Genomic DNA, 19,043 nt, shown 5'->3' on the forward strand with positions numbered 1-19,043 from the left:
CTCATTGAAACATGCGATAGAAACACCATTACAGTTTCTCCACGTTGCTAAAATTACCTCTGCATTGAACGGAGTCACGTCCACGTTTCACTCACGTAATAAATATGTGCACTGATCTGCCAGCGTAAATTAAAACAATATACTATCCATAATCCCGATAAAACTGTTCCTGCTGTACATGACATTAAATCAAAGGTGGAGTCCCGGCCGATATGCAAGCTATCAGTTACCCAGTGAAACCGCGCGACATGCGATGTACCCAGCATAGGCGCCGCGCCGCAAATGCTTGGAGGACAGTATCAAACTCCACCTTCCAGCACCCTGACATGGGGTTAAACTGGAGGAATTATCCATGTCATTGCGGCTGTCGTTACAGTACAAGGTGAGCGCAGGGAATGAAAACTGAAAGGTCCGGAAATGGGCAATTCCTTAGTTACTTTTCACACTAAACTATTGAAACCTGCAGTTGAGACGATTCCATTCTGGAACAGAATTATAAATCAGTTCTTCCATGTCCAGTATAATCCGATTTCTGACTTGCTTTACCAAGCTGCTGTTAAAGAATGGAGCCCTCCACCAAATCTACTGACATGCCGATTATCAGATCCTTCAGGCTCTCTGTGACCTGCGACCTCTGATGTGACCGACTCAGCACTGCTGTAAAATGCTCACATTCCCGCTCTCCTGTCACACGGGGCTCGCTTCCTGATGGTTATTGTGATTAATATAATTTTCCATCCAAAAGAGGTTGTTTGACTATCCGCAGATGAGTGGGTCTGGTTCAGATACAACGGAGCAGATTGGAAAATGAAGATTAAGATGGAATTAATGAAACATTAGTGTGATCGTGTGTTTAATAATAGCTCGCTTGTGCACTAGGCGGGGCTAAAGACATTGGTTTCTGACTCTACAGATGCTATTTCCTCTTGTTTTCACTATTTCCGTTGTCTATGAATTATTTCCTTCCATTAACGTTCTGGCGAGAGTGACGAGAACGGAAGATTGGCGAAGACTGGCGAAGAACTAATCTACAGCGAGAAATGTCAAAATTACAGCTGAATTATCCTTGAGAGGCGGGGAGCCACCATGTGGTGACTGAAGGACATTGCAGCGGCCGATACGTTTTTTGTTGCAACACACATAAAAGTTGCTGGTGAACGCAGCAGGCCAGGCAGCATCTCTAGGAAGAGGTACGGTCGGGTGTTGTTGGATGTTGCGCCCTGACCAAAACATCACAGCAAATTCGTCGTGAATTTAATAAATATGCCCTATAAAGTTGGCCCTTGTTCCTGAAGTGGGAACGAAGAGTGGGCAAAATTTCGTTTTTTATTGCTTGCGGGCAGAAAAAAATTGTCCTTAAGAGCAGGATGAATAAATAGAGAGTCGGAGGTGCAGGGTGTCTGGTCCGTGCTCAATAGCGTAGAACATTGAGCTCCTGGCAGCGTTTCTGTGGTGTAGTGGTTATCACGTGCGCTTTACACGCGAAAGGTCTCCAGTTCAATCCTGGACAGAAACACCCTTTAGGCTCCAGGATTTAGGAGGCACGTGATCTCAAAGATCCCGGGAACTTTTACGTTCGTATTTACATTTATTATCATGGGTATACCCCTGCGGGAAATTGAAAAGGAATGCTCAAAAATCTCGTGCATAATCTACAGAGCAACGGAATTGGGAACCGTTTTGTTTCGAGACAAGATGATGATGCGAGATCGTATATCGGTATAGAGTTATAGTCACTATATTTTAATATGTCGGTCTTGCTGAGTATTGATGCAACATGTAACTACTTACAGAATATCCCACGCGTGCATGCAGATGAGTAATTAACCAGTGATGTTTTTCTTTTCTTCGTCTTTAACGTCACGAATAAGTTTATATTTCGGTATACACTTTGCCCTGTGACTCAACACATAGCTCCCGATGTTCCCTCGGCACCCTGTTACCTCTATTACATTATTAAAACATAAGGGTCAGTTATCCTCATCAAACCGGCCACTGTTACGTACATTATTCAATGCCTTGATGGCGGACTTACCACTGATGTTCCAATCTGCCCACAGTCGATATGAAATATGTATCACTGAAGTTGCAGAAATGTCAGTCAAAATGTATCCGGAGGTATCAGCAGAATGGAAGGGAGAAAACATAAAACTGTACATCGGAAGTAAAGAGACAGATGGGTGGGGAAATCGCGGTTTAATCGGTGCCGCCCACAGTATTCATGCGCTGTATGGAAATTCCTTCAGTTTGTGTTTTACTTGTAGATTCCTCGCCTGCGTGGCCGCGATTGATGCATTTCACTTACTCGGTCCGGACGTTGTGCCGCTCTTCTGCTGTCTCCGGAATCGGATGACGAGAACATACTCCGCTCGATCTGTCTTTGATATCAGTTCGGTACACTCGAGTATTAATCGACACCGCGCTGTGTTTAAACGTTTCTGACGCGTGTTCTGAAGGAAGGTTTGAAAATCACCTGCTTCGGGATCTGTGCGCTCAACTCCCAGTTCAGAATTTCCGCATGCACCTCCATCCGCCCTTCATCGTTGCGAAGAGACGGAGGCTGAATGGGGAAACTGATAAACATCGCAACTTATAGTGACACTCACACATTTTCCCCTGTAGGCGCATTTGTACTGATCGTTCAAGGAACAGCAGACTTTGGAACAGTTCAGGAGAACTGGAAAATTGGAAATGTCTCTCCACTCTTTAAAGGGAGAGAAACAAAAGACAAGAAATTTTATTCCCATTCCCATTCCCATTCCCATTCTGAACACATCTTAATTCCACGTCCCATTCCCATTCTGATATGTCTATCGACGCCCTCCTCTACTGCCAAGATGAAGCCACACTCAGGTTGGAGGAACAACACCTTATATTCTGTCCGGGAAGCCTCCAACCCAATGGCATGAACATTGACTTCTCTAACTTCCGCTAATACTCTATCTCCCCCTCTAACCCCATCCGTTATTTATTTTTATACACACATTCTTTCTCTCACTCTCCTTTTTATCCCTCTGTCCCCCCTCACTGTACTCCTTGCCCATCCTCTGTTTCCCCCACCCCCCTTTTCTTTCTGCCTAGGCCACCTGTCCCATTATCCTCTCATATCTCTTTTGCCAATCACCTGTCCAGCTCCTGGCTCCATCCCTCCCCCTCCTGTCTTCTCCTATCATTTTGGATCTCCCTCTCTCCCTCCCACTTTCAAATGTCTTACTAGCTCTTCCTTCAGTTAGTCCTGACGAAGGGTCTCGGCCTGAAACGTCGACTGCACCTCTTCCTAGAGATGCTGCCTGGCCTGCTGCGTTCACCAGCAACTTTTATCTGTGTTACAGGAAATGTTAGGCCCGTTAGTCTTCTTCCGTGTTTAGGACGATGTTGTCCATTATTAAGGATGAAGTTTCGGGGCACCTCGAGGCACATATTAAAATAGGGCAAAGTCAGCATGGTGTTCCTCAGGGGAAATTTAGCCTGACAAATCTGTTGGAATTCCTCGAGGAAATAACAGACAGGATAAATGGAGAAGGGTCAGTGGATGTTGCTGGCCTAGAAAATCAGAAGGAATGTCACAGGGTGCAACTCTTGAGGTTTCTTAACAAGAGGAGAGCCGATGGTCTTACGGGAGTTATACTAGCATGGATCGAAGATTGGCTGAATGGCCGGAGGCAGCGAGTGGAATTAAATGGAGCGTTTTTCTTGTCGGCTGCCGGTGACCAGTTGGTGCTTGGACCACTTATTTTCACGTTATATGTCAATAATCTGAATAAGGGGATTGATAGTTTTCTGGCCAGTTTGCAAACGGTATAAATATAGGTTGATGGTTATGTTGTGTGAGTGTTGATCAGCAGGAACTTGGCAGAAGGAACTGAACTGATTAGGAGAGAGATGTAAAATTATATTGGGAAGTGTATGGTCATTCACTTAGGCAGAAGCTATAAAGGCGTGGTCTATTTTCTAAACGGCGAGCATGTTCAGAAAACAGATGTGTAGAAGGAAGCGGGAGACCTGGTACAGGATTCCCGAAAGATCAACTTGCAGGTTGGCTCAGTATTAACGAAGGGAAGCGCAGTGACAGTTTACATTTCGAGAGAACTGTTAAAGGAAAACAAGGATGTAATGCTGAGTCTTTGTAAGACATTGGTCAGACCGCAGTTGGAATCTATTGAGCAGCGTGTGTTCCTTAACCAAAAGCGGGTGTGCTGGCATTGGAAAGCGCCCAGGAGACATTCGCCAGAATGATCCTGGGAATTACAAGGCGAAATATGCAGAGCGTTTAATGACTTTGGGACTACACTTGCTGTAGTTTCGGAGAATGACGCGGGTATCCCATTGAAACATCGAATAATGAAAGGCCTGGAGATAGTGGACATGGAGAGGATGCTTCTTGTCGTGGAGAAGTCTAAGAATAGAGGGAACTAACCCAGAATATAAGGAAGTCATTTTCGAACTGGGGTAAGGAGAGATTTCTGTAGCCTGATGGTTGTGAATTTGTGGAATTTATTGCTACAGATAGCTGTGGAGGCCACGTCATTCGATATATTAACAGTTTCATGATCAGTAAGGGGGTTACATGTGACGAGGAGAAGGCAGGAGAATAGGGTTGAAAGGGATAGTATATCAGCCATGCTGGAACGGCAGAGCAGACCCGATGGGCGGAATGGCCTAATTCCTCTCCAAATGACCAAATTTGGAGACAAATTCCAATTGTGAACATTATTTTTCATGACTCACAAAGCAAACTATCTGGCAAATATTGGAGACTTGGAAGCTTTAAAGTACAGTAATAGTTGAACAGATGGCCCCTCACATAAAGAGGTCACGACGAGGATGGGATTCGAACCCACGCGTGCTGAGCACAATGGATTAGCAGTCCATCGCCTTAACCTCTCGGCCACCTCGTCTGTTCTTCTGTCTCTTGTGTTACAAAATTCTGAATTTCTTCACAGCACTTAGAAACTCCGCTTATGTTCGAAATATTTGTTTTCAGATACCATTTATATTTACTTTGCCTGTGATGCTTACCAGAATTTCTGGATATTGGGAAGAAAGACTTAGTGGGATAAGTGCTAACCATAGGGAAAAACAGAACTAGCTATTATTGGCATTTCAGACGCCACCGCCGTGCTATGCCAAATTGATCGATTCCGTGCGCTGTAGCTCTAAGAAATAGTGTGTTTTGGGTAGTGCAGTGAGATAAAATTATATCGAATTTAGTAAACGTCTAGTAACTTGTTTATCAAATTGTTTGATTTCAAGAAACACATATTATCGTAAATTATCATCTGGCTCCAAAACAACGGCGTTTCGTGTATTGGCAATTATGAGAACCCGATAGCTATTAAATTACAGAAACGCTGAAGAGCACTTAGCTCTGTCTGCGGCAGCAGATCTGAATATCCCAACCTTAACCGACACAATGCGTGGCTGCTCGGTTCTGGTATATGCATATGATATATAAAAAGAAATCACGCCCGATGATGTTTTGAATGAACTGGACCATTTTGCTGATTCCACTCCCAGAATTTAGGGCCGCCTGAAAAGTCAGAGGCGCGTGCCTTTAAGGATGGCTTTTTATGTAAGAGAAACAGAGATACAGAATATTAAATCCTTGTAAATGAAAGTCGCAAAATGTAGTGATATTAACAACATTGGCCGAACGTTCATCTGGACGTGTGTAGCAGTATTGGGCCGGTACCGAATTTAAACGAGAGCCGATGGTGTTACGGCCTGGGGGAAGTATCTGAAGGTGAGACCCTCTTAGTGGAAGCTCCAAAATACCACGAGGGAGGGGAGTTGACCGCTGAAGACACCTCGGTGAGAGAAAGGTCGCGGCGACTGGCCCCTGCAGCCGTGAAGGACGTGTGTGTGGATTATAGGACTCTGACAAGGCGCACTGTCATTGACCTGAATACGGGTCTGACGGCCGAAGACGCGATGGTCTGTCTGAATGGTGCGATGTGGTTTAATGTGCTGGATTTGAGGAGTGGATGTTGCCAGATCCCGATGAGTGAGGCCAATGAGGAGAAGACGGCAGTTATAGGTCCCCTAGGATTCTTCCAGTCCGAAAAGATGCCACAGGGCATATCCGGAGCCCTTGCAACCTTCCCGCGGGGGACGGGGGATGTGGACTTGTTTGGAGTTTTGGTGTATTTGGATGATCTCCTAGCATTGAGATTCACCTTGGAAGACTATGAATTGAGGCGAGTGAGGAATCCCGGGCGACTAGGGATAAACTAAGTAAAACTTTCTTTGGACGAGTGCCAGCTCTGGAGAAGGACGCAGATCCTGAGTGTTTGGCTGAGAGAGGAGATTTGTACCGCTGAACTGAACGCTCAGAAATGCAGGATGGAGACTGAGTGCTACAATTTTGGGACAACCATTGAAGGATTGGAGTCCACGCTCATCAAAGTGGAGACGGGGAAACGGTATTCCGAGCCGAAACTGCGGTCATTACTGATGAATTAATCCAAAGAGACGCTGCAATGACCAACCTTCGAAAGGATCAGCAGAAGCTCAAGAAATCGACCCAGCACAGATTGGAAGAAACTGGTGGTGTAATTGCGTCCCAGATAGAGATGGACACGGAGCGTGGGTCAGAACTGCTGCGACTGCGGGTGGAGGTCGAGGAGTCAAAGAGTCAGAGGACATCTCGATTGCCGGAGGTTGAAGAGGCCGCAGAGGCAGCCCAGGCTAAGTGCTTCCGTTTGGAGAGCATCAAACAGCATTTACCAATCGAGGAAATGGGGAGGAATATGGATTCGAAGGATGGTGTGCTGGTTGTGTGGTACATACTAGGTGAGAGTAAGCGTTCGACACGGACTAGAATGGTCGAGATGGACTGGTTCCGTGCTGTAATTGTTATATGGTTAAATGGTTATAGAAGGAGGTGGGACCATGAGGGAGGTGGTAGGCAGCAGGGGGAGGGGGCAGAGTAAAACTGGGATAGGGGAAAGGCGGGGGCGAGAATTTCCGGAAGTTGGGAAATTCAATATTCATACCAAGGGGCTGGAGACCACCCAGACGGTATATGAGGTGTTGCTCCTCCAACCTGAGTTTAACCTCATCATGGCAGTAGAGGAGGCCATGTATGGACATATCTGAATGGGAATGTGAAGCAGAGTTGAAGTGGGTGGCAACCAGGGGATCCTGTCTATTGTGCTCGACGAAGCAGTCCCCCAATCTGCCTCGGGTTTCACCGATGTAGAGGAGGCCGCACCGGAAGCACTGGATGTAATAGATGACCTCTCATGGTATTTTTTAATTCAAATCAGCCCTGTGTTAAATGTTTAACTATCACAGTGACTGAAGGCAGCTGCAGGTTCATGAGGAACTGTTACTGTCAGATTCTGCAGTTCTTGCGGCTGCTCATCGCACCCAGGACTGAACCCTGGTCACTGAGTATTGGAGGAGTCTGTTCTGCTGATGTTAGCCTTAAACTAGACTGATGTTTAATATTGTGGATCTGTGAAAGATAAATCCGTTCTGTATCAAATCCCGTGTCTCAGGTACTTACTGTATCTACCACACTCACAATGTACACTAGAGAGGTCACTCGGCCCATCTGGTCCCTGCCCAGGTTTCTGTTCCATATCAGTATATGAAAATCTATCCCTGCCGTTCCCCTCTCACTCTCCCTGTGATGACAGGTTGCAACTAGTCACCACTCCGTGGGATAGGAGATTTTCTTTGAATTTCATGGAATCATAGAAATCTACAGCACATTACAGACCCGTTGGCCCACAATGTTTTGTCGACCATGTAACTTACTCTAGAAACTGTCTAGAATTACCCTACTGCATAACCCTCTATTTTCCTAACCTCCATGTATCTATTTAAGAATCTCTTAAAAGACCCTATTGTATCCTCCTCTACCACCATCGCTGGCTGTGCTTTCCACACACACACCACTCTTTGTGTAAAAACTTAGCTCTGACATCTCCTCTGTACCTACTTCCAAGCAGCTTAAACCTATGCCCCCTCGTGTTAGCCATTTCAGCCCTGGGAAAAGCCTCTGGCTATCCACACAACCAATGCCTCTCATCATCCTATACACCTGCATGAATTTCCTGCATGATTGTCTCCAGGCTGAATAAGACGATGAACTCACTGTGGTTTTGATGTTCTTTGGAGCTCTGAACTAAGGTGGTTAAACTCCTCCTTCCCCGCTCTTTTCAACGTTTTCTATCATTTTCACTCATTTCAAAGGACTGTGCCATAGACAGCTGGGTTGTTGCAATGCACTTCTAAAGTCTGACAGCAGACTAGCGAGTGAATCTTCGATGGAGCAGAGGCAGAAACCAAAGAGTTGCCAGCCTGAGTCAGGGCTTTGGGGCTCCAGAAAGAGATGGGGTCTAGAGTTTATGAGGAGGAGGAGGAAGAAGAGGAATCAGACCAGCAGGATGTGGCTACAGAAACATTTGGAAGCTGATTGATTTTTAAAAAGGTGGTTAATGTCTGCAAAATACTGGAGAAAATCAACAGATGAGGCCGCAAATGTGGAGAGGAATAAATAGATAACGATTAGGCCGAGCCCCTTCGGCATGGCTAGACTGTGTACTCCTCTGCTTAGTTGCTGCCCGAACTGCAGAGTTCATCCAGAATAGTGTGTGTGTGTGTGTGTGTGTGTGTGTGTGTGTGTGTGTGTGTGTGTGTGTGTCTACATTTCCAGCAACAGCAGAATCTCTTGTGTTTTATATCTGCATTTTGTAAGAGGATTGTACCTTGGCTCCTGACACGCGAAATGCCTGTTGATATTGAGTATATTATTTATGGAAGCTGCTTTCTGCGTGAAAACAGCTGCTGAGTTTTCTACACACAAAACACAGTGAGGCATGGACATGTAACCGGTGCCTGCAGAAACCTAAAGTCACCGTGATCACCCAGAAAGCGGTGCCTTAAAAATAACGCCCGCGCTGCAGCACCGATTAAATGCGCAGGCGTCAGGGTTGTTGACGTTCCCGAATATCACGCATGCGCGCAGTACACAAAAGGCCGCGGAACGATCAGCTACAGGTAAGAGCATATTCCGGGCGGGGGGTTTCGACTCTGACTGAGGGGCAATTGCTCCTGCCATCGTGGCCCGCAATCCCGGGGCAGTCCTGTTCTCTTCCCTCTCTCTCTCTCTCTCAGCCCCACCATCCGTACACGGGCCCCGGGGAGCTTCCGGCTGATGAGGGAGTGGGAAACGATGCATCTTTCAGACAGAGCTGAGCTCCAGCTGTCTAAGTACAAGGATTAGGAACTCGGGGAAAGGGAACAAAATCTTTTAGATCAGTAGCTGAGAAAATCTCCTTTGTTCTACCTTCAACCACAAACAAAAGAAACTCTGCAAATGCTGGAAATCCAAGCAACACACATAAAATAGGTAAAATAGAACTATTTTCCATAGATGCTGCCTGGCCTGCTGAGCTCCCCCAGCATTTTGTGTGTGTTGCTTGTTCTACCTCCTCTTGTTCTGGACGTTTCTACCCGTGGGAACATATTTTGACCCATTCTGTCCGGTTACATAATGATATCAAACACCTTTGACCTAGGCAACATGTAGCTTTCACATAACAAACGTGCCAGACTCCAATGAGACAGACTGCTGCCCTTCCCTTCATATTCATTGGCATTGCCATCAATGAGTTCACCACCATCAGTCACCTGGGGGAGGGTTCAGGAGAGATATTTATGTACAATACAGAAAATGGTATTACCTGTGTGTATTGTGGCAATGCAAAAGTTGCTGGAGAATTTGCAAGTGGGAAGAAGTGAGTGATATTGGGAAATCTGACTTTTTAAAGTATCATTTTACGAGCAAATCAGATATGGACAGTGTGCAAAATTTCTGTTGAGAAGATCCTTCACTACCCGCTACAGGCCTGCTACATAGGTTGTGTGAGAGTGCAGATGAACATGATCAAACCTAGGGGAGATCAAAGTTCTTATTGATTGTGATTTGCTAGCTGTTAAAGTCAATACCTCTCTATATAAAATTCAGTGTGCACGTTTTTGTTACTGTTAAACATTGCACAGTGCAAGATATTTGCACACACTTGTCATTACAAATTTGAGGGGGCATTGGTGGAAAGGTGGGGAGACCTCCAGTGTCCCTGACACCATCACCTACAAGATGTGTATCCAGCTACACTTTAAGGAGTTGGAACTCAAAATGGATGAATTCCAGATCATCTGGGAGTCAGAAGGGATGATAGATATAACATGAAGAGAGGTGAGTTACACCCAAGGTGCAGGACACAGGAAACTGGGTGAGAGTCAGGAAGGGGAATGAGGTTAAATAGCCATCGCAGAGTACTCTTGTGGCCATCCCTCACAACAGCAGATGGACCACTTTAGAAACTTGTTGGGCGGTGGGGGGGGGGGTGGAATTACCTTGCAGAGGAAAGTCAAAGTGGTGATAGGGGATTAGTTAGTTTGGGAAATAAAACTAGCAGAGGTCTAATATCCTAGTGGTAAGGCTTGCTATTGCTAGTGTGGGGGTGGGAGTGTTGGTTAAAGTAAAGTTGCAGGGGGGTGGGGGGCGGGAGCCAGAATGACAGAACAGATAGTGGAGAGGGTGAATTGAATTGAATTGACTTTATTACATACATCCTTCATATACATGAGGAGTAGAAATCTTTACGTTACATCTCCGTTTCAATGTGCAATGTGTAATTTATAGTAATTTATAACAAATAGTTTGTACATAGGACAGTCTATATAACATAGAAATACAGTTCTATCAGCATGAATTAATCAGTCTGATGGCCTGCTGGAAGAAGCTGTCCCGGAGCCTGTTGATCCTGGCATTTACGCTGTGGTACCGTTTCCCAGATGGTAGCAGCTAGAACAGTTGGTGGCTGTCTCTGTAAATGTCCTGATAGTGGAAAGTTCACATCTACAGATTCGCTGGGCTGTCTGCACCACTCTCTGCAGAGTCCTGCCATTAAGGGAAGTACAGTTCCAAACCAGGCAGTGATGCAGCCAATTAGATTGCTCTCAATATTGCCCCTATAGAGTGTTCTTAGGATTTGGTGGCTCATAACAAACTTCTTCAACTGTCTGAGGTGAAAGAGGCGCTGTTGTGCCTTTTCCACCACACAGCCGGTATGTACAGACCACATTAAATCCTCGTTGATGTTTATGCCGAGGAACTCAAAGCTGTTCACCCTCTCAACCTCAGATCCATTGGTGTCAACAGGGGTTAACCTGTCTCCATTCCTCCTGTTGTCCACAATCAGCTCCTTTGTTTTTCTGATATTGAGGGAGAGGTTGTTTCCTTGACACCAGACAGATGTTGTTCAGACCTAAGACGAAGTCAGCAATCAGAAGGTTGAGCATGGTGCGATGAATGTGCTGAGCTGTGTATATCACAATGCAAGAAGCATTGTAGGAAAGCCAGATGAGCCCAGGGCATGGAATTATGATATTGTAGGCATCACTGGGAGCTGGTTGCACCCAACAGTCTGAGGGATTCAGAGGAACAAATTTGTAGAGAGTTCACAGACTATACCAAGAAACAAAAGTTGATATTGTAAGTGATTATAACTTCCCATATGTAGCCCCCTGGTAAACCTCAGCTCGCTCAACTCGCTTTCATCTAGGGGAAGCAGCCTTCGACCCCGCCAAACTGGGTAATCAAGTTTGTGTGGATGCTGTGGCCAGTTAGAAGATTAGGTTTTGTACCTTCAAATTAATCACGGACATGGACACGTGACCGGGCTCTTCTTGTAGTGTATGGTGCGCTGTCTTCTCCAGCATCTCCGCCTCCACATTCAAGGATCAGTGACATTCCCGCAAAATAACAGACAATACAGCATATGCCATTAAATGATTACAATTTATAGATATTACTGGAACTATAATTAATAGAGATAAAATATAAAAGGAAATAAAAGGCGCCAAACTTATCAAAGTTCACTTCGTGCACAACAGTTGGATCTCAAGTAACAGGGTCTTCTTTCCACCATTCAATCCCCTCCGACCACCTCGACCCGCCGCCTGGGACCAACCACAGTGGTCGACCAGACGCTCCACACGAGTATGTCTTCGTCTCCTCTCCTCGCTGAAGGCCCTGGGCCTTGGACTCTGGCTCGTGGTCCATCCTATCGGCCAGCCCACAGCATCGTGTCCACTGTCTCTGTCCCCATCGTGCCTTCTGCGCCAAAGCCCGCGTATCACACTAGCTTACAGACACACAAGAAAAAATAATGTCTATCCCAATTGGTTAGCAACTGAATACTACTCTCTTTGTAACCCAAACAAGCAGCTAGAGAGAAAACTTTCTCAGCAGTTAACATAACAAAGAAGCCATTTTGGTTACCGTACACAGTAACATAAAAGAAGAAACCCCTTACACATATATTGACTGGGACTCCCATACTGTAAAAGGACTAGTTGTCAAATGTGCCTTAATTAGTATGTAAAATTTCCGATGTTGAAGTGTGCAGTAAGCTATTAGAAAATGGTCCAGGGCTGGTGACTGAAATTAGTGTACGGGAACACGTTATGTCTAGTGATCATAATGCCATGAGATTCCAAGTAAATACGGAAAAAACAGAGGTATGGACCAGGGGTTGAGATTCTAAATTGGAGAAAGTCAATTTTTATGGTATTTGCAAGGATTTGACAAGTGTGGATAGGGACAGGCTGTTTTCTGGCAAAGGAGTACGTGGTAAGTTGGAGTTCTTCAGAAGTGAAATTTTGAGGGTGTAGAGTTTGTATGTGCCTGTCAAAATAAAAGTTGAATTGTAACTAGTGCAGGGAACCTTGGTTTTCAAGAGATATTGAAGCCCCAGATATTTTGTTCCTGTAAATGCCTCAGGCTGTTGGGTGCTACCAAAACACATTAATGACTACAATATCATATTTCCACGCCCTGAGCTCATCTTTCTTTAGTTGTCTTCTGTTGGTTTCTAAAAGCTTCTCAATCTTTTTTGCTCATTATCTGCACTCTCTTTGTTTTTTATGTTGACTTTGGCTTCTCACTTCAGCCATGGTTGTGTCCTCCTGCCTTTCTAATGCTTCCACTTCTTTGGGATGTATCAATCACTCAGCTCCCGAATTGCTCCCCAAAACTCCAGCCATTGCTGCTCTGTTGTCATTCCTACCAATTTCCCCTTCCAATCAAGTTTGGCCAGCTTCCGTGTCACAGAAACATGGAGAAAGTCAGTGCAGAAACATGCCCACTCTGGAAGATCCGAATGGTAATTTATATGAGGAGACAAAATGGATGGGGGAGATTTTACATGGTATTTTTGCATCTGTATTTGCTCAGGGGATGGACACAGAGTCTATAGAAGTGAGGCAAAGTGGCATCAACTTCGTGGACCCTGTACAGATTACAGAGGTGGAGGTGTTTGCTGTCTTAAGGCCAATAAGCGTGGATAAATCACCAGGGCCTGACAAGTTGTTCCCTGGGACCCTGCGGAAGACAAGTGCAGAAATTGTTGGGGCCCAAGCAGAGATACTTAAATCGTCCTTAGTGACAGGTGAGACACTGGGGGATTGGAGGACAGCCAATGTTGTTCTGCTATTCAAGAAAGGCTCTAAAAATAAATAGGAAATTCTACATTGGTGAGCTTGACATCAGTTGTGAGGAAGTTATTAGAAAGTATGTGCAGGAAATCAATATATATTTGGATACATGTGGACTGATTAAGGATAGGCAGCATGGCTTTGTGCATGGTAGGTCATGTCTAACCAATCTTATAGAGTCTCTCGAGGAAGTTATCGGGAAAGTGGATGAAGGCAATGCAGTGGATGTTGTCTACATGGATTTTAGCAAGGCACTTGACAAAGTCACATATGGGAGGTTGGTCAAGAAGGTTCAGTCACTCAGCATTCAAGATGAGATGGTAAATTGGATGAGACATTGGCTTTGGGAGAAGCCAAAGTTGTGGTAGCAGATGGTTGCCTCTCTGACTGGAGGCCTGTGACTAGTGGTGTGCCACAGGGATCAGTGCTGGATCTGTTGTTGTTTGTCATCTATATCAGTAATCTGGATGATAGTGTGGTTAACTGGATCAGCAAATTTGTGGATGATACCAAGATTGGGGTGTAGTGGGCAGTGAGGAAGACTATCATGGCTTGCAGTGTGATCTGGACCAGCTGGGAAATAGTTTGAGAAATGGAAAATGCAATTTAATGCAGACTAGTGTGAACCGTTGCATGTTGGTAGGAACAAGGTCTTACACAGTGACTGGTCGGGCACTGAGGAGTGCTGTAGAAGGAAGGGATCTGGGACTACAGGTCCATAATTCACTGAAAGTGATGCCCCAGTTAGATAGGGATGGAGAGAAAGATTTTGGCACATTGGCCTTCATAAGCCAAAGTACTGAGTACAGGAGATGGATGTTATGTTGACATAGTACAAGACATTGGTGAGGCCTAATCTGGAGTATTGTGTACAGTTTTGGTCACCGACCTACAGGAAAGATATAAAAGAGGTTGAAAGAGTCCAGAGAAAATTCATAAGGGTGTTGCCAGGTCTGGAGGACTTGGTTATAAGGAAAGATTGAACAGGTTAGGTGTTTATTCCTTGGAATGTAAAAGATTGAGGGGAGATTTGATGGAGGTGTACCACAATTATGAGGGGTAAAGATAGGGTAAATGCAAGCTGGCCTTCTCCACTGAGATGGGGTGGGACAACAACAAGAGGCCATGGGTTAAGGGTGAAAGGTGAAATATTGACGGGAACATGACTGGAAACTTCTTCACATAGAAGGTCATCCGGGTGTGGAATGAGCAGACAGCACAAGTGGTGAACGTGACCTCAATTTCAACATTTAAGAGGTTTGTGTAGGTACCTGGATGGTAGGGATATGGGAGTAGGAAGCTTAAATAGTTCAGCACAAACTAGATGGGCCAAAGGGTCTTGTTCTGTGTTGTACTTTTCTATGACTGTAACAAGAACCATAAATAAGATTAATATTCACTCTAATTCCTTTTAACAGACCGACCGTTGATCTCAGCAGCAAATTTTTATATGGCGTTAAAACTGTGGCACTTTAATCTAACAGTGCATAAAAGAAAGTCCCAGCTGCAGGTCAATAAAGGCTATTTGTGTGAGAGTGCTTCAGTCACTGTGGAACGAGACACCCATGTAGCTCAGTGGGAAGAGGGAATAATACCAATGGAGGCACAGATTGGAGATGGCAGAACTGCCCCATTCTTATAGAGACAGGAAAAGCATCAGAGAGATTGATTCCAGTTAACATTTAATCCTAGATACCAGCACTGTGCCAGTTCGAAGATGAGTTCTCTCTCCAACTTGGGTTGAAGCTCACTGTAACAGTGTGATGTCAGATCACACCTTGCTGACTAAAGTGATCTCATCTGAAATGTTGTCCTTCAGCCATTGATGGATTTTGTAAATGTTTTCACAGGTTAAAAACGACAAGGAATTTATCTACAGGAATCTCGAACACAACACCCCAGTTTTTCTGACTCTGTCCAGATATTTAAGAATTGGAGCAAGGGATTCACTCGATCTTCCTTCCTGCTCAGACTGGGCAGGGATTCAGTCAATCATCTGACCGACTGGCATGGCCGTCAATCTACACAGGGGAGAGGCCATTCACTTGCTCAGACTGTGGGAATGGATTCACTGGGTCACCTCAACTGAAGGTACATCAGCAAGTTTACACTGGGCAAGACCATTCACCTGTTCTGTGGGTGAGAAGGGATTCAGTTGGTCTTCCCACCTGTAAGCACACCAGTCAGTTCACATTGGGCAGAGGCTGATCATCTGCTGAATTTGTGGGGAAGGATTCACTCGGTCAGCTGACCTAATGGCTGACCAGCGAGTTCACACCAGGGAGCGGCCATTCACCTGCTCAGACTGTGGGAAGGGATTCCATCAGTCAACCACCCTACTGGTACACAAGTCAGTTCACACTGGGGAGAGGCCGTTCACCTGCTCAGACTGTGGGAAGGGATTCACTCAATCGTCCAACCTAATAGTGCACCAGCGAGTTCACATCAGGGAGAAGCCATTCACCTGCTCAGACTGCAGGAAGGGATTCACTAGGTCATCTGACCTACTGGTGCACCAACGAGTTCACACTGGGGAGAGGCCGTTCACCTGCTCAGATTGTGGGATGGGATTCACTCGGTCATCTAAACTGAAGGAACATCAGAGAGTTCACACCGGGGAATGGCCATTCACCTGCTCAGACTGTGGGAAGGGATTCACTTGTTTATCTAAACTGAAGGTACATCAGCGAGTTCACACTGGAGAGAGGCCGTTCACCTGCTCAGACTGTGGGAAGGGATTCTCTCGGTCATCCAAGCTACTGGCACACCAGTCAGTTCACACTGGAGAGAGACCATTCACCTGTTCAGACTGCGGGAAGGGATTCACTTGCTCATCTAATCTGAAGGCACATCAGCGAGTTCACACTGGAGAGAGGCTGTTCACCTGCTCAGACTGTGGAAAGGGCTTTACTCGGTCACCCGACCTACTGGTACACCAGCGAGTTCACACTGCAGAGAGGCCATTCACCTGCTCAGACTGTGGGAAGGGATTCACTCGGTCACCCGACCTACTGGCACACCAGAGAGTTCACACTGGAGAGAGGCCGTTCAGCTGCTCAGACTGTGGGAAAGGGTTCAGTCGGTCACCCGACCTACTGGTACACCAGCGAGTTCACACTGGGGAGAGGCCGTTCTCTTGCTCAGACTGTGGGAGGGGGTTCACTCAGTCCTCCACTTTACAGAGACACCAGTCTGTTCACACAGGGGAGAGGCCGTTCAGCTGCTCAGTCTGTGGGAAGAGATTCGCTCGGTCATCCAACCTAGAGAGTCATCAGCGAGTTCGCACTGGGGAGAAGCCGTTCACCTGCTCAGAATGTGGGAAGGGATTCACTCATTCATTCACCCTACACAGACATCAGCGAGTTCACACTGGGGAGAAGCTGTTCACCTGCTCAGAATGTGGGAAGGGCTTCACTCGGTCATCCAATCTACAGAGTCATCAGCGAGTTCACACTGGAGAGAAGCCGTTCACCTGCTCAGACTGTGGGAAGAGATTCACTTGGTCATCCCAACTACTGGCACACCAGTCAGTTCATACGGGAGAGGCTGTTCCCCTGCTATGAATGTGGGAAAGCATTTCTGCAATCATCCTGCCTACAGAGACACCAGCGAGTTCACACTGGGTAGAGGCCATACACCTGCTCAGAGATTGGGAAGAGATTCTCTCAGCCATCTCCATCAAATGTGCATCATTGAGTTCACACTGGGGAGAGGCCGTTCACCTGCTGTGAATGTGAGAAGGGATTCACTCAGTAATCTAACCTTGTAACACGCTACCGGGTTCACACTGGGGAGAAAGTTTCAATAAGCTTCATGCTGGATATTTGTCCATCATTGTTTCTCAATGCAATTTTGAGAGTGACTGTCGGTGCTGAACTTGGGGGGGGTGTGACGTCACCTGTGGGGGAGCGCTCGTATTTAAAAGCACCTCAATGGACATTTCTTATGATTTCAGTGGGACAACAACATTAATCACGGGTTTCATCACTGAATCCAGTGTTGTGAGATGTAAAGTCCCCTGTTATGTGTCCGGCTGTGCCGTGTTGTTGGTGGAGTGGGCAGCGTGGTGTTTGTCTCGATTCGGGTCACAACACCAGAATTGCCAGCGGGGTCCACACACAGTGTATTAGTGACCAGAAAACCTCTCGTCCCTGCAGTCTTTGTCTCCTGGTAAACTCAACACCCTGACAATGTGGATCATAGACACCCCTTCCTCTCAGAGTCAGGGAATCATTCAGACAGTGATCAAAGAGAGGAATTATATTTATTGCTCATTAAAGTTCACCCAGATTCGATGTTATTGTTCCCTTTTGTGGGAGGGGTGGGTTTTGGGGGTTGACGATCGGGATGCCGTTCTTTTTTACGGGGGTGGGGTGGGAGTCCGATTTTTTTCGCTCTGAAAGCCTTTTTCTTTCTTTGTTTCGTGACTCTCTGGAAGAGAAAAAAAAACTCAGAGTTGTTTATGGATACCTGCTTTGATAATAAATTAACCTTTGAACTATCCGTCCCGAGAGGGACTTCCCGTGTCCAAACATTTTCATTCCCCTTCCCATTCCGACGTGTCAACCCATCGTCTCCTCTTGTGCCAAGATGAGGCCACCCTCAGGGTCCAGGATCAGCACCTTATATTCCGTCTGGGTTCGTTTTCTCTTTCTTCTTTCTTTTCTTTCTTCTCTCTCTCTCTCTCTCTCTCTCTCTCTCTCTCTCTCTCTCTCTCTCTCTCTCTCTCTCTCTCTCTCTCTCTCTCTCTATCTCTATCTCTATCTCTATCTCCCCCCCCCCCCACCGACTTTTCAGCTCAGTGCTTCAACTAATAAAGACAACCATGCCATTTGCCTTCTTAACCACCCGATCAATCTCTGCAGTCTCTTTCAGGGAGCATTGAACTTGGAGTCTAAGATCCCTCTGATCATCAACACTGTTCAGGGTTTTGCATTTCACAGTGTACTGTCTCATACATTCGACCTACCAAGCTGCCAAGATGATCATCACTAATCAAAACTCACTGAGATTTCTCAGGTCCTCTTGAATTTATTGCCAAGTGCACAAGTACGGGAAGGTACAGATACAGAGAAACACTGACTTGTGGCAGCATCACAGGCAAGTACATTCAGATAACACACGGAACACAAATTATACGATTCTCTGTCAGTCACAATCTATAAATACGTTTTATGTCATTAAAAGTATATAAAATACATTGTGTCGTGATCAATATTAAAATGTGCATTTTGTGTCAATAACAGACTTGGAAATGTTGAATTTTGGTCCCTGTCTCCATTCCTCCTGTAATCCACAACCAGCTCCTTTGGTTTTGTGACAATGAGGGAGAGGTTGTTTTCTGGACACCACTGTGTCGGGGTGATGACTTCTTCTCTGTAGGCTGCCTCGTTATTATTTGCGATTAGGCCAATCAATGTAGTGTCGTAAGCAAATTTAATTAGCAGATTGGAGCTGTGGGTGGCGACACAAGTCATGGGAATACAGAGAGTAAAGGAGGGGGCCAAGGAGACAACCCTGCACGTATG

At 45.8% G+C, this 19,043-nt stretch overlaps 1 protein-coding gene and 2 non-coding genes across 3 annotated transcripts; 2 read left to right on the forward strand and 1 right to left on the reverse strand.

The window, feature by feature from the left end:
* Positions 1 to 1,443: 1,443 nt before the first annotated feature.
* On the forward strand, positions 1,444 to 1,516 carry trnav-uac (transfer RNA valine (anticodon UAC)). The gene has a single exon. It is a non-coding gene; the product is annotated as a tRNA-Val (tRNA).
* A 3,300-nt stretch (positions 1,517 to 4,816) lies between these two features.
* Positions 4,817 to 4,898, reverse strand: trnas-gcu (transfer RNA serine (anticodon GCU)). Its single transcript has one exon. It is a non-coding gene; the product is annotated as a tRNA-Ser (tRNA).
* Positions 4,899 to 8,978: 4,080 nt separating this feature from the next.
* Positions 8,979 to 17,854, forward strand: LOC140207705 (uncharacterized). The gene is made up of 2 exons (XM_072276256.1): positions 8,979 to 9,009; positions 15,366 to 17,854. Exon 2 carries the CDS (start codon positions 15,771 to 15,773, stop codon positions 17,076 to 17,078), a length of 1,308 nt encoding a protein of 435 aa, XP_072132357.1. The 5' UTR covers positions 8,979 to 9,009; positions 15,366 to 15,770; the 3' UTR covers positions 17,079 to 17,854.
* The last annotated feature ends 1,189 nt before the right edge of the window (positions 17,855 to 19,043 follow it).

This window comes from Mobula birostris, chromosome 13 (assembly GCF_030028105.1).
Source record: "Mobula birostris isolate sMobBir1 chromosome 13, sMobBir1.hap1, whole genome shotgun sequence".
Taxonomy (NCBI): domain Eukaryota; kingdom Metazoa; phylum Chordata; class Chondrichthyes; order Myliobatiformes; family Myliobatidae; genus Mobula; species Mobula birostris.

Bases quoted from the DNA above. Each gene is read 5' to 3' on its own strand.
- LOC140207705 (XM_072276256.1), top strand. From the start codon at position 15,771: ATGGCTGACCAGCGAGTTCACACCAGGGAGCGGCCATTCACCTGCTCA.